General features: G+C 37.7%; 1 protein-coding gene across 1 annotated transcript in view; it reads right to left on the bottom strand.

Moving 5' to 3' along the window:
• The window catches only part of HMCN1 (hemicentin 1), a 554,195-nt gene that overhangs the window by 14,031 nt on the left and 524,944 nt on the right, over positions 1 to 15,220 (bottom strand). Inside the window, exons 102-105 of the mRNA XM_024133815.3 lie at positions 10,584 to 10,709; positions 8,092 to 8,220; positions 5,833 to 6,183; positions 2,117 to 2,236 (exon numbers count right to left, since the gene is read on the bottom strand). Coding sequence (XP_023989583.1) covers positions 2,117 to 2,236; positions 5,833 to 6,183; positions 8,092 to 8,220; positions 10,584 to 10,709 — 726 coding nt within the window. The remainder of the gene's footprint in view (positions 1 to 2,116; positions 2,237 to 5,832; positions 6,184 to 8,091; positions 8,221 to 10,583; positions 10,710 to 15,220) is intronic.

The following is a 15,220-nucleotide window of genomic DNA, read 5'->3' as shown; positions in this document are numbered from 1 at the left end:
CCACAAAAATATGTAACTCATTTAAATTGCAAACATTTTAAATGACACCTGTTTCTGACTTGTGCACATTATTTTCCATTCTCTGGAGTACAAGTGAAAGCTGAAAAATGTTTTGAACTGAAGGAGTGACAAGGGCAACTAAAAAAAACAAACTGGAATAATTTAGAGAAGAAAAAATCCTCTAATGAGAATATGACGTAATATAACCCTTAAAAATCTGGCTAAAGGGGCTTCCCTGGTGTCGCAGCGGTTAGGAATCCACCTGCCAATGCAGGGGACACAGGTTCGAGCCCCAGTCCAGGAAGATCCCACATGCCGCGGAGCAAATAAGCCCGTGTGCCACAACTACTGAGCCCGCGTGCCACAACTACTGAAGCCCATGCTCCGTAACAAGACAAGCCACTGCAATGAGAAGCCCGTGCACCACAATGAAGAGTAGCCCCCGCTCGCCACAACTAGAGAAAGCCCGCGTGCAGCAACAAAGACCCAATGCAGCCAAAAATAAATAAAATAAATAAATTTATATATATAAAAAAAATCTGGCTAAGGAGTTTGCAGTCTGGCTGGTTATTCCAAATGCTTCAGTATCTACCCCCTTCCTTCCTTGGTGCCTGGTGCACCTGTAGGGAGTGTAAAGTTAGTGTTGTGCACTGCCACATCTTCATAAGGATTCTTGGGTTGAAGAGCTGCAGAAGTTATAAAATATGGACAACGTAAGTGCTCTAACCTCTGTCTGTTGCCACAATACAATGACCCTGGTGTTCACAGCATCACAGGAGAGACAAAGGACCATTCCTGACATTGTGAGATATGTGATCAAGTCCTACCCTTGCTCTTGATGGTTCTAGGACATTGAGACTCACATAACCACTCTGAGAATTAGTTTTATCATCTGTAGAATGGGTACAAATTATTGTTCTTGACAAAACTATACTGCTGATTAAAATGAGATAATAGTTGTTTTGGAAAAACATAAAACTATAATGTACGCATGTTCTTCCAGTATTTCAAAACTTAGTAAGATGTTCCTCACAGGGTCAGTTCTTCATAAATGTTTGAGTGATGGCTGGGAGTAAAGGTTATTATTGAGTTCATTTTCCTTCTCCAGCCCACATGATCAGTGGGGGCTCTCAGGGAGTGTGATGGGTGAATGGGTTGAGTAAGCATGTGGAAGCTCATGGTAACTCAGGTGAAGCCATTGTGCATCCTGGTCTTGGCTTCTGGAACACATTTCCATGAGCTGCATCCTAGCATCTTTTGTGAAGGGAAGTCTTTTATATATGACAGACACTAATAAAATTCAGAGGCTTGTTAAGACCTATATTATATTCTTAGATTTTGTCCATGGAATTGAGGTGGTTTCTTAGAAGATTTTAATGATTCATACAAGTTCATATTCTTTTGATCAAGGACACGTTACAACATACTAAACCTCATCAATATACAATGCTCCTTTCACATTTTTGTGTAACAATTTTGCTATTGAGATTGATTTTCTTTCTACCATCACTACACATTATCTAAAACAGTTATAACACCTACAACCTTGTATGTTGATTAGGCACTTATTTGCATGTCTGTCTCCACTAGACTCTAAGATCATAAAGGGAAGAGAGTGTACAATATTCATCTGTTTTAACCTCCTGAATCCTGCAACTCTGTCACATGATTGTTACTCATAATTTGACTCAAAGAATGAGTGGATTAATCAATTACCCACTGATCACTAAGACAAAGTATAAAATAATGCCTAATACTGAGGTACGTTTACTGAGCACTCTTCTCATTTCTCCTTTCTTCTTAGCTGAACTGTGAAAACATGTTTGAAGAGGTCTATTTCCATTTAGTTTTATATATATATATATATATATATGATATGAAGTGGCTTAGGCATTCTTGCTCCTTCTAGTAAGACCATACCAAAAGTGTTTCTCAACTCTTCCTTTGCTTAATTGCTTTCTCCTGCTTGCAAAAGCAAGGATTATAGATAAGTCTGACCCATGGGAATGTGAGAGGAGAGGAAGCAACTAGAAGAAAAATTATTCAAAAAAACATTTCTCACACTATATTGGTTTTACGTTAAGTTGTAGCAATAAATGTCCCAATGTTTTCTCACCTTGACATGTCTTTCCATTGAGCATGAGTTGATAGCCAGGCGGGCAGATACACTGATAGCTCCCAAAAGTATTTTTACACTCATGCTGGCAGGTGTCTCTATTTTCACATTCATCAATATCTGTGCAGAAAAAAAGCAGTGTGTATAACCATGCAAAACAAAGGCAGAAACTGTGACAGAATCAACTATAAACAAGTTGTTGACATACAACAGAAAACTCGATTTTATACTTGTGCTTAAAAATGTTCAAAGCTGTTTCATATCAGTATATTTTTAATGGAGTACAATTTAAACTGTCCTGTATTATAAAATATGAACATCTCTTCTGTGTATAAGCATATATGAGCTGAAGCCCCAAACTGGCCAATTGCAATATTAGTTAAGTATTTAAGATTGGAATGACAGACGAAACAGACCTGAACAGGATCCTAAACCACCAAGGTACTAAATTCTTGACAGAACACAGTAGAATTTATGTAAAAGATAAAGTTTCGATTGAGATTAATTGGGAAAAGAAATACTCGTTTCTATTTTATTTAAAGTTTAGTGGCCTCTCTCTCTCCAACAGCCATGGCTACAGCTTTCCCATACGCAGATATCATTAAGTGGAGACAGTTTTATCTTTGCGATAGGAATATTCATCCAACTTCATACAATTGTAAAGTACTAATGGCAACTAGATATACATATAGTTGCTATGTTACTTTGGACCAGCCACCTAACTTCTCAGGATCTCAGTTGATTCTTCTGCCAACAGGAGTCACTGATACAATCTCCCTACTTCACGGGCTTGTTGGAAGGCTCAAACACGTAATATATGAAAAACATTTTATAAATTATAAAGAGCTAAGCTACCTGCTATTACTAAACAAAGTCAAGAAAACAGCAATAAAAAGAGTGGGAATAGATAGTAAAAAATTAACTGATATTTGCTTTCAGAATTAGGGATGGGATTTGAGAGGCCTCAGATTTCTTGTCTCAGTTGTGTTTTGCCTCATATTAAAATGTGCCAACCAGTGTTAGAAGGAAGAGAACGTGGTATGAAATGGGAGCAGGAGTGCTGAGGGCTGGAAGTAAAGGGAAGACAAAGTGAAACCCTGGAGATGACTCAGCAAAAGGACCTGTTCATTGTGCATATGCTCAGATGATAATTGCAATGACTCAAAATCTGTTAATGACAAATGCTCATCAAATATTTGTCACTGTTTTTGCCCCAGTTTGGTTAACCAAAGCACTCATTGCAGAACTTTTGATATATTTTTACTTTTTCCCTTTATATTCGGCTTTAAACTAAGATAACAACAAATGTAAATGATGTTGAACTCCAAGTAGTCGACATCACACTTTCCAGAGTATGAATTTTAAAGTGGCCCCAAGTGTGATTTTGGTGTTCAGAAGCAATGCAACGTTCGTTTTCCCTATTAAGCTTTGGAATCAATTCCCTAAAAAGCTAAATCTTAGCCCAAGTCTAACAAAATTCCATGGTGTTAATCTGAATCTTTTGTAAGCTGTCTATCCTAGATGGTTAATTAAAGGCATTTGGTGTTTAGTGCAGGTTGCTTGTTACATAATTCCAAAGCTGTCTGCAATCTTAGTGTAAATTTCTTTATTAGTACCAACGCCAGAAAATACTCACCATATTTTAAGAAATATTTCTAAATGTCTATTTATTGCCCCCAAATAAAACTTAAATATCCAGTCATAGACTAGTTATAGAAATTTACTTTAGAGTCTCCAAGATTGGTCCTCACTCTGAAATAGTAGCTGCCTTACATAGTAGATGGTTTCGGGAAGGTAATTCATATAAACATATTAGTGTAATATAAACACAAAGACACAGAAAACATTCAGAAGACTCTACTGTGATGAAACTACAGGGCACAGATTGTGATATAGAAATGGAGAACTGGTTATTAATCAGGGACTCTTTCTTCAAATAACTTGGACCTTCAGATGATCTAGAAGAAATCAACTAGATGGTATATGGTGTGGGAAATACCATTGCACTCATTTATCAGAGCATAAACAAGGATTTTTGGAGCAGAATAAAGGTAGAAGAGAAGAGTTGTCTAAGACGAAGGCAGAGAATGGAATGTTAATAGGATATGAAAACCCTTCAGTGGGAATGACTATTTAGAAACACTGAAAGACAAAATGTCAGATGTTAATTCTGTCAATAAAATAGTGAAAAGTTTCACTAACAAAGAGGTAAAAATTGTGGGCATGAAAAATTACCAAAATTACCAATGGAAAAAAACCAATAAGAATGGTTTGGAGCAGGCTGAGAGCAATGTTTGACATACTCCCAAGGACAGTGGAGTCCACAGGTTTAGTAATTAAGTAGTGCTTGACCATATGGGGCAAAATGTTGAGAGTTGTTAATGAACCCATGAATGTTTCAAGTTCAAAGAATAAAAGAAACTAGCACTGTCCACAGTTCTAGGAAGCTGATCACAGGGAGGAGATTCCATGTACATCATATTATGCTTTAGGTACTTCAAGACAGCCAGACAGAAAAGTTCTGGGAACATTTGGGCCTAGAGAATAAAGGTTAAAGAGTAAGGATCCAGAGGGTTTGAAGGTCCAGCTGAGTGGAGATAATGTGAGAAGCTGAGTCTGCCTAAGAGGGACTAAGGAAGCATGTCTAAGAAGATAACGATGCAGGAACAGGGCTTGGAGAAGGGTAGAAAAAGAAATGACAAAAACTGAAGTCAGAAGATATTTCTTTTAAATATCTAAAAAATGTTTAACAGAGAGCATGTCTGGGAGAGATTAAGCAATGTGTGGAATGCTTAAGAAAAATTCAAGAACATGAGGTTAGCATAGGGGTCTTCAAATTTAAACAGAATTTCTTTCTTCCCTCCCCTCTTGCCTCCCTCCTCCCTTTCTTCTTTGGTTTCTCATTTCTTCTAACAAACTGTGGGGCTAATTTGTGTTTGCTAATTCCCGTTGGTGCATAGCTCAGTGACATGCAAACTGTGGATACTCACAGAAAACTGAATTAAATGAATGACAGATGGAATAGTTTGCAGCTTAACTGAAGACAAGGTCTCAATTCTTGAGTTGGAAATTACACTTCACTTTTGCAAACAAATTAAATTACAGACTTGAGTTTAGGTAAAGATACTGAAAGCACATATGTTAGAATAATGGAAACAAGTTAGTTTTGTCCTGGCTTACATTATCTTTTCAGATTTACATATATACAAAATAATTGAACTGAGAGGTTCCATGGAGAGTGTGTAACAACAGTCAGGGCAGTGCTGGTTGCAGACAGAACAAGCAGTTGACACAGTAGCTGAGAGTTTCACTTTTAACCCACTGCTTTGGCATCCATCAGATAAAGCCATAATCTGATAGTATTATATTATGGTGGCAATATGCATATTCTTTTTTTAAAAACCATATTCTGGATGCCACTGAATTTTATTTCTATATAGCATTAAATTTAGTAACACTTTCAGGGGTGATCAAAAAAGAGAAACTGCCAATACAAAACAATAAATTATCAGAATGTACACATGTAAATACATCATTTGATAAAATTGGTAATAGTTTTAGGTGCCAGAGTAAATGTCTTGAAACTTGGATCATCCCAGATTTGAGATCAGATGTAGTTCACTACACCCAAACTCTCACAGGTGCTGTATATATACTTAGACTCTGGTCCGTTAAGTGAGCCCACAGAAAGGAAATGGAATACGGCTGACATTTACCTACACATGTGTCATGGCTCGCCTCAGAGCCTTCAGGGCAAGTTTTTCTAATAGTCCTTCTAGTCCTGGAGAGAGACGTTCTGCTGTTCCTATACTCTGAGTAGGAGCTGTAGAGATGTGAGTACTGTCTGTAATGCTGTTGAGGTTGATAGTTGTTTCTCATGGGGGAGAACCGTGCAAGGTTATAGCTATTGTACTGAGTGCCATAATTTGGCAGCCTCTCCAATCCAGCGCAAGATTTCCCGTCCCCTAATAAATGTTGTCCTGGTGGACAGATACACTTGAAGCTGCCGGGGGTGTTGGAGCACTGATATACACAAGGCTTAGGCACTTGTTCACATTCATTAATGTCTGCTCGTGTGCCATGATACATAAAAAAGAGAAAAAAAAACATACACACATATACACACAGGAATAAAGAATCAGTCTGTGAAACAAACTGAAGACATTATATTACCCTCCAAAGCAGGGAATACAGTAATTTCTCAGCTGTTGTGAACTTTTGAAAAAGCTTTCATCGTTCAGCTATGAATATATAGAAAGATTCTATGACTGTCCCTGAAGATTGTTTTACATGTACAGTAGAATCATATAGGGTCATAATGGAAAATGTGGTCTTGAATCCAGAAAAACTAGAGTTCAAAGCTAACATATAGATCTTAATTTTGTTGGTGGAGTGAAGGATGCAGTCAGATCTCTAGTTTGCATTTAATTACAATATTGATCACTAGTGCTTCTAATCTTTCATATAATTAAAAGTTTCAGATGCAAGAATGTACAGTGTACACTTACAAATAGTTTTATTTTCCTTTGTTTCTTTTGCATCAATAATTATTAATGAATAATCATGTCAAGCACATTTTCTTTAAAAAATTAAAAAGAAGGAAATGAAGATACAGAATCATTCTTCCTAAGATAAACTCAAAGTTCAAAAATTAAAGTTATTCTTTCTATTCCTAGGTCAACACAGAGTATGTACTCCTAACTCTTCTTGTAAATTGAAAAAGTGAATAAAGACCAGAGTTCAAAACCAAATTCTTTAATTCATTATCACTTTGGCATGAAAGAAAACAATATGAATAAGTAGAATAAAAGTAGTAAATTGTGCTTTAAAAATTATTTTAGTAGGCAAAAGTTAAAGTTAACATTTTAAATCTCTTTAAGGCAATGGCCCTACCTTCTTCACTGATTTATCCCCCAGCCCAATTTCTGACATTCAGCTTCAAGTCAAATTAGTGAACAAATAAACATATTTCATTCTGCTAGGTCACTGTAATGACTGATCAAACTGTTAAATTATATACAAATTACAATATCTAAATAGAAGACTAAAATTATATATATTTCTGCTATTAAAAAGTATTTATTTTAAAAGCATTCATAATAATGATACTACATTAAACATTTTCTATGCGCAAAGTACTATGCTAGGGGCTACATAAAGACAGAACTGAGTCTTTATGGAAGAATTTGCTATAAAGAATTAAATAGACAACCAAGGCATCTAATTTTAAAAGTATTGCTATAATAGCATGCAAACCAAAAGGTATTTTGGTTTGTATTTAAAAGCTCACACAATTTTTTTTTCTGCATGTAAATGTAAATATTCTGAGGTGAAATATAATTTTATAGGTCAGTTTCTTGATTGTAAATATATTAATTTAAAAAAAAGCATATGGTTACCTTCTTATAGACATCTTCTACTATCGTTACATGCCTTACTTTACATTCAGCTATAACTAAGATGGAAACAAACAGGCAATTGGGAGAATTCAATGAGATTCTTAGCACAGGGAATGGCATATAGTATGTACTAAACATATGGTAGATAAAGTAATAATTATCAATTCACTTAAATTGTGTGTTCACATTTTAATCCATAACTAAACCTTCATAGTACATATACACTTCATATTCAAATAAAATGTATCTATGCAAACATTTACGTCACATGCATAGAGAGATAATCAATGAGCTAATTTTCATAATTAAGTTGTGGTAATTATACCACAGCCTCACTTTGACATGTATAGTGCATAGTAAGCACTCCGTAAGTAGTTATTATTATCACTTGAAAGTCAGTGTAAATTGCTCAATATGAAGTCTCTAAGAAGTAATTCAACTTATGTAATGGACTACTTAAACCAACTTACACATCTAATTGTAGCAAGAAAGTATTTGAGGATAGAGTGGTCCTAACCAAGCTGGTAAAATAGTTTCCCAGCCTTTATTACTCAATAAGAGTTCCTGTTAACTTACCCATACAGGGTCTTCCAATTCCTTGAGACCGGTAACCTCTTGGACATACACAACGATAGCTGCCCTTCGTATTCTCACATATCTGGTTATATCTGCACTGATGGGTCCCATCTCTACACTCATCAATATCTAGAGACATAGAGGGCAATAAAAAGCAATAACATTTCCTGTTTCAAAACCTAAAGTCATTATATTTATTTATTTATTTATTAACATCTTTATTGGAGTATAATTGCTTTACAATGTTGTGTTAGTTTCTGCTTTATAACAAAGTGAATCAGCTATACATATACATATATCCCCATATCCCCTCCCTCTTGCATCTCCCTCCCACCCTCCCTATCCCACCCCTCCAGGTGGTCACAAAGCACTGAGCTGATCTCCCTGTGCTATATGGCAAGTCCTTTTTAAAATGAACATTTTAATTGCTTAGAACATTGCATTTCTCACCACGTGGTTGAGACCTGGAGTCAGAAAACCTGGGTTCAAGTCCCAGCTCTGCCACTTGCTAATGGGCCCCTTTTCCTCTTCTTGCTCTCTACTACGGGAAGAGTTTTCTTCTCAGCTTTTCCCCCTTTGCTATGTCCCTCCTTTTTTGGCCATCCTATTTATACTAGTAACTCTAGTGAGCTTGCTGATGTGGACTTACAGCAACATTTCCACATTGCTACTTATCTACAGTCCCAAATTTCTAGCTGCTGGCTGCTCATCTCCATCGCCATGTTTTACTAGTACTTCAAACTCAGCATGTCTCCAGTATCTTATCACTACTCCCTTATTTATAATAACAGTATTATTTTATCCCCAGTCAACCTGGCTGCGAACCTCAGAGTTATCTTTAAACCTGTTCTGTTTCCAAGATTGGGTAATTCTACTTCCTTCAAACAAACCCATATATCCCCACTTTCCATTTCCTCATTTAGCTATATTTTTGCTGTAGCTTCTTAAACATCTTCTGATATTTCAGCTTCTCTCATTTCTAATTAATCTTATATATAATTACAGAATCAATATTCTTAAAAATACTTAGTCACACATAACTGCATATGATGCTGTGAGTTCGCTACTATTCTTAGGAATTAAGAAAAATATTTACCTATATCCATATTGCTGAGGAGTCTTTGAAATCTGATAGTCCACCCCCCCTCCCTTTTTTTTTTTTTTTGGTGGTATGCGGGCCTTCCTCTGTTGTGGCCTCTCCCGTTGCGGAGCACAGGCTCCGGACGCGCAGGCTCAGCGGCCATGGCCCACGGGCCCAGCCGCTCCGCGGCACGTGGGATCCTCCCAGACTGGGGCGCGAACCCGGTTCCCCTGCATCGGCAGGCGGACGCGCAACCACTGCGCCACCAGGGAAGCCCCCATTTTTTTTTTTAAGTATACTAAACTTCCATTTACCTCAACTAGTATCGACAAGTGGTCAATACTCCCTCATTTATATCTACACCCTCCCCTCACTCTTATATTATTTTGAAACAAGTCCAAGACAGATTGTAACTTTATTAATAAATACTTCAGTATGAAATTCTTAAAATGTCCCATTTTTAAAAGTGAGAAACTTACACTCAAATTTCTGCGTCATCTTAAGACTTGTTCAAGGTCAGATAGCTGTCAAGAAGGGAGGATGAATTTTAACATGTTTTCTCTAAGTCCAGCTCTTTCCCCCTCATACAGGGCTATTTTTCTTTCCTTTTTCTACCACCTCCATCTATTAACATTCCATTCAAGACTATATTTAAATGTGATCACTTCTATGACACTGCTGATAGTCACTCCTATTAGATATGATCATTCTTTTGAGTACTTTGGTACAATTTTATTTGTACCTCTTTTATGATATTTCATCCCAACTTAAATAATAGTTTTTTTTTTTTTCTTTTGGTGAGGGGAGTGGAGTTGCCCAATCTATTCCAGTTGATTGTTTTAAGTACATGAGAGTAGGAATGCTATCAGTTTCAGTTTTGTATATTGTGCAGCTCATAGTTCTGCTAACTATGGCGGACTGGTACAGAATAGGCACACAAACAAACTTAGGGAGAAATATAATTTACTTTATTGCCTGGTTATTGATTTGACATTTAAAGAATATTTAGTTTTAAAATAATTATATTTTGAACTTTTAATAAATCTCTATAAACATAATTTTTTTCTTAACCCTTCCAACAAAATTCTTACTATATATGCTAAATTTCATATTAGAAATTATATGACATAATATTAATGTATGTGGATATGAAACTATATAAACCAATTGTGTAACTGATGGGAGTTCAAAATGGGCTAAGTCTCCCTGGTGAGCTTTCATTTCCTGGTATAGCCATGACCCTGGGACCCCAGAGCTCAACAATACTAGAAGTTGGGAGTAAAAAACCTATAGAAAAAGATATTTCCTTGTTAGATTAAATTTATTCTAATCATTAGTTTTAAGAATGGATGCCTTATTTGGCTTGTTGATGGTAAATGAATCTCAGTCGCTGAGATAGCCAGACACTCACCAATGCAGGTTCCGTTTTCTGCCTTGGTCATTCCGTTTGGGCAGAGATCAATGCATTTATAGCCACCGCGGGTGTTCTTGCAGTGCTGATCTGGTCTGCATACATTCTGTCTACACTCATTTACATCTTGATGAAAGAACAAAGGTAATACAGATTGAGAAAGTGATTTCTTCCGACTGTGCATAAAAATTATATTTTCAGACGTTAAGGATATCATAAACTAATACAGATGATTATATAATCATGGTTTAAGGTTAAAGTGTTTAAATCAATCAAGTTATGTAACGCACTTTATTTTAAAATGTTATGATAAAAATAAAAAACAAAATATCACTTCACATAGCTGGTAGCCATACTAACCACTTCCTCCTCCTAGAAGAAGAAAAATTATATATTTATACATTATATATAAGGATATATATATATACACATATAAATTATGATTTTGTGAAAAAAATTGGTAATATAATAGGGGAAATGTTAAAAAATGGTTATGTAATTAGAAGATGAAACCTGTAATGTATAGCATTTGCTTCCACTTAGTTTTTGCATGGATCACATACATGGTGCATGGTATTACAATCCAGCCCAGGACACGGCACATGGATTAGATAAGGCACCATTAAGAAGTTACAAAGGGAGATTGGAACCAAGATGGCAGAGTAGAAGGACGTGCTCTCACTCCTTGCGAGAACACCAGATTCACAACTAGCTGCTGGACAATCATCGACAGGAAGACACTGGAACTCACCAAAAAAGATACCCCACATCCAAAGACAAAGGAGAATCCACAATGAGATGGTAGGAGGGGCGCAGTGACAGTAAAATCAAATCCCATAACTGCTGGGTGGGTGACTCACAGACTGGAGAACACTTAAACCACAGAAGTCCACCCACTGGAGTGAAGGTTCTGAGCCCCACGTCAGGCTTCCCAACCTGGGGGTCCGGCAATGGGAGGAGGAATTCCTAGAGAATCAGACTGTGAAGGCTAGCGAGATTTGATTGCAGGACTTCGACAGGACTCGGGGAAACAGAGACTCCACTCTTGGAGGGCACACACAAAGTAATGTGCACATTGGGACCCAGGGGAAGAGGCAGTGACCCCATAGGAGACTGAACCAGATCCACCTGCTAGTGTTGGGGGGTATCCTGCAGAGGCGGGGGGTGGCTGTGGCTCACCGTGGGGACAAGGACACTGGCAGAAGAAGTTCTGGGAAGTACTCCTTGGCTTGAGCCCTCCCAGAGGCTGCCATTAGCACCACCAAAGAGCCCAGGTAGGCTCCAGTGTTGGGATGCCTCAGGCCAAACAACCAACAGGGAGGGAACCCAGCCCCACCCATCAGCATTCAAGAGGATTAAAGTTTTACTGAGCTCTGCCCACCAGAACAACAGTCAGCTCTACCCACCACCAGTCCCTCCAATCAGGAAACTTGCACAAAACTCTTAGATAGCCTTATCCACCAGAAGCCAGACAGCAGAAGCAAGAAGAACTACAATCCTGCAGCCTGTGGAACAAAAACCACATTCACAGAAAGAGAAACAAGATGAAAAGGCAGAGGGCTATGTACCAGATGAAGGAACAAGATAAAACCCCAGAAAAACAACTAAATGAAGTGGAGATAGGCAACCTTCCAGAAAAAGAATTCAGAATAATGATAGTGAAGATGATGCAGGACCTCGGAAAAAGAATGGAGGCAAAGATCGAGAAGATGCAAGAAACGTTTAACAAAGACCTAGAAGAATTAAGGAACAAACAAACAGAGATGAACAATACAATAACTGAAATGAAAACTATACTAGAAGGAATCAATAGCAGAATAACTGAGGCAGAAGAACGGATAAGTGACCTGGAAGACAGAATGGTGGAATTCACTGCTGTGGAACACAATAAAGAAAAAAGAATGAAAAGAATTTAAGACAGCCTAAGAGACCTCTGGGACAACATTAAACACCAAAACATACACATTATAGGGGTCCCAGAAGGAGAAGAGAAAGGACCCGAGAAAATATTTGAAGAGATTATAGTTGAAAACCTCCCTAACATGGGAAAGGAAATAGCCACCCAAGTCCAGGAAGCACAGAGAATCCCATAAGGGATAAACCCAAGGAGAAACACTCTGAGACATTGTAATCAAATTGGCAAAAATTAAAGACAAAGAAAAATTACTGAAAGCAGCAAGGGGAAAACGACAAATAACATACAAGGGAACTCCCATAAGGTTAACAGCTGATTTCTCAGGAGAAACTCTACAAGCCAGAAGGGAGTGGCATGATATACTTAAAGTGATGAAAGGGAAGAACCTACAACCAAGATTACTCTACCTGGCAAGGATCTCATTCAGATTCGATGGAGAAATCAAAAGCTTTACAGTCAAACAAAAGCTAAAGAATCCAGCATGACCAAACCAGCTCTAGAACAAATGCTAAAGGAACTTCTCTGAGTTGGAAACACAAGAGAAGAAAAGGACCTACAAAAACAGACCCCAGACAATTCAGAAAATGGTCATAGGAACATACATATCGATAATTAACTTCAACGTGAATGGATTAAACGTTCCAACCAAAAGACACAGCCTTGCTGAATGGATACAAAAACAAGACCCATATATATGCTGTCTACAAAAATAAATAAGGAAAATCAGAAGCTTTAAATGACACAATAGACCAGATAGATTTAATTGATATTTATAGGACATTCCATCCAAAACAGCAGATTACACTTTCTTCTCAAGTGCACATGGAACATTCTCCAGGATAGATCGCAGCTTGGGTGACAAATCAAGCTTCAGTAAATTTAAGAAAATTAAAATCATATCAAACATCTTTGCTGACCACAATGCTATGAGATTAGATATCAATTACAGGGAAAAAAATGTAAAAAACAAAAGCACATGGAGTCTAAACAATATGTTACTAAATAATCAAGAGATCACTGAAGAAATCAAAGAGGAAATCAAGAAATACAATAAAATGGACAACCTGGAAGAAATGGACAAATTCTTAGAAAGGTATAAACTTACAAGACTGAACCCGGAAGAAACAAAATATGAACAGACCAGTCACAAGTAATGAAATTGAAACTGTGATTAAAAATCTTCCAGCAAACAAAAGCCCAGGACGCGATGGCTTCACAGGTGAATTCTATCAAACATTTAGAGAAGAGCTAACAACCATCCTTCTCAAGCTCTTCCAAAAATTGCAGAGGAAGGAACACTCCCAAAATCATTCTATGAGGCCACCATCACCCTGATACCAAAACCAAACAAAGATACTACAAAAAATAAAATTACAGAGCAATATCACTGATGAATATAGATGCAAAAAGCCTCAGCAAAATACTAGCAAACATAATCCAAGAACACATTAAAAGGATCATACACCATGATCAAGTGGGATTTATCTCAGGGATGCAAGGATTCTTCAATATAAGCAAATCAATCAATGTGATACACCATATTAACAAATTGAAGAATAAAAACCATATGATCATCTCAATAGATGCAGAAAAAACTTTTGACAAAATTCAACACCCATTTATAATAAAAACTCTCCAGAGAGTGGGCATAGAGGAAACCTACTTCAACATAATAAAGGTCATATATGACAAACCCACAGCAAACATCATTCTCAATGGTAAAAAACTGAAAGCATTTCCTGTGAGATCAGGAACAAGGCAAGGATGTCCACTCTCACCACTATTATTCATAGTTTTGGAAGTCCTAGCCACGGCAATCAGAGAAGAGAAAGAAATAAAAGGAATACAAATTGGAAAAGAAGAAATAAAACTGTCACTGTCTGCAGATGACATGATACTATACATAGAGAATTGTAAAGATGCCACCAGAAAACTACTAGAGCTAATCAATGAATTTGGTAAATTTGCAGGATACCAAATTTTTTTTTTTTTTTTTTTTTTTTTTTGTGGTACGTGGGCCTCTCACTGTTGTGGCCTCTCCCGTTGCAGAGCACAGGCTATGGACGCGCAGGCTCAGCGGCCGTGGCTCACGGGCCCAGCCGCTCTGCGGCATACGGGATCTTCCCGGAACGGGGCACGAACCCATGTACCCTGCATCCGCAGGCGGACTCTCAACCACTGCGCCACCAGGGAAGCCCTCAAAGGAGTCTTGGGGCATCTTTTTTTTTTTTTTTTTTTTTTTTTTGTGGTACGTGGGCCTCTCACTGTTGTGGCCTCTCCCGTTGCAGAGCACAGGCTATGGACGCGCAGGCTCAGCGGCCGTGGCTCACGGGCCCAGCTGCTCTGCGGCATACGGGATCTTCCCGGAACGGGGCACGAACCCGTGTACCCTGCATCCGCAGGCGGACTCTCAACCACTGCGCCACCAGGGAAGCCCTCAAAGCAGTCTTGAGGCAAAAAAACGGAGCTTGAGGAATCAGACTCCATAACTTCAGACTACAGTATAAAGCTACAGTAATCAAGACAATATGGTACTGGCACAAAAACAGAAACATAGATCAATGGAACAAGATAGAAAGCCTAGAGATAAACCCATGTACCTATGGTCAACTAATCTATGACAAAGGAGGCAAGGATATACAATGGAGAAAAGACAGTCTCTTCTATAAGTGGTGCTGGGAAAACTGGACAGCTACATGTAAAAGAATGAAATTAGAACACT

Source organism: Physeter macrocephalus, chromosome 4, assembly GCF_002837175.3.
Source record: "Physeter macrocephalus isolate SW-GA chromosome 4, ASM283717v5, whole genome shotgun sequence".
NCBI lineage: Eukaryota > Metazoa > Chordata > Mammalia > Artiodactyla > Physeteridae > Physeter > Physeter macrocephalus.
The sequence above is the reverse complement of the archived record's forward strand: the minus strand, read 5'-3'. Positions and strand labels throughout refer to the sequence as shown.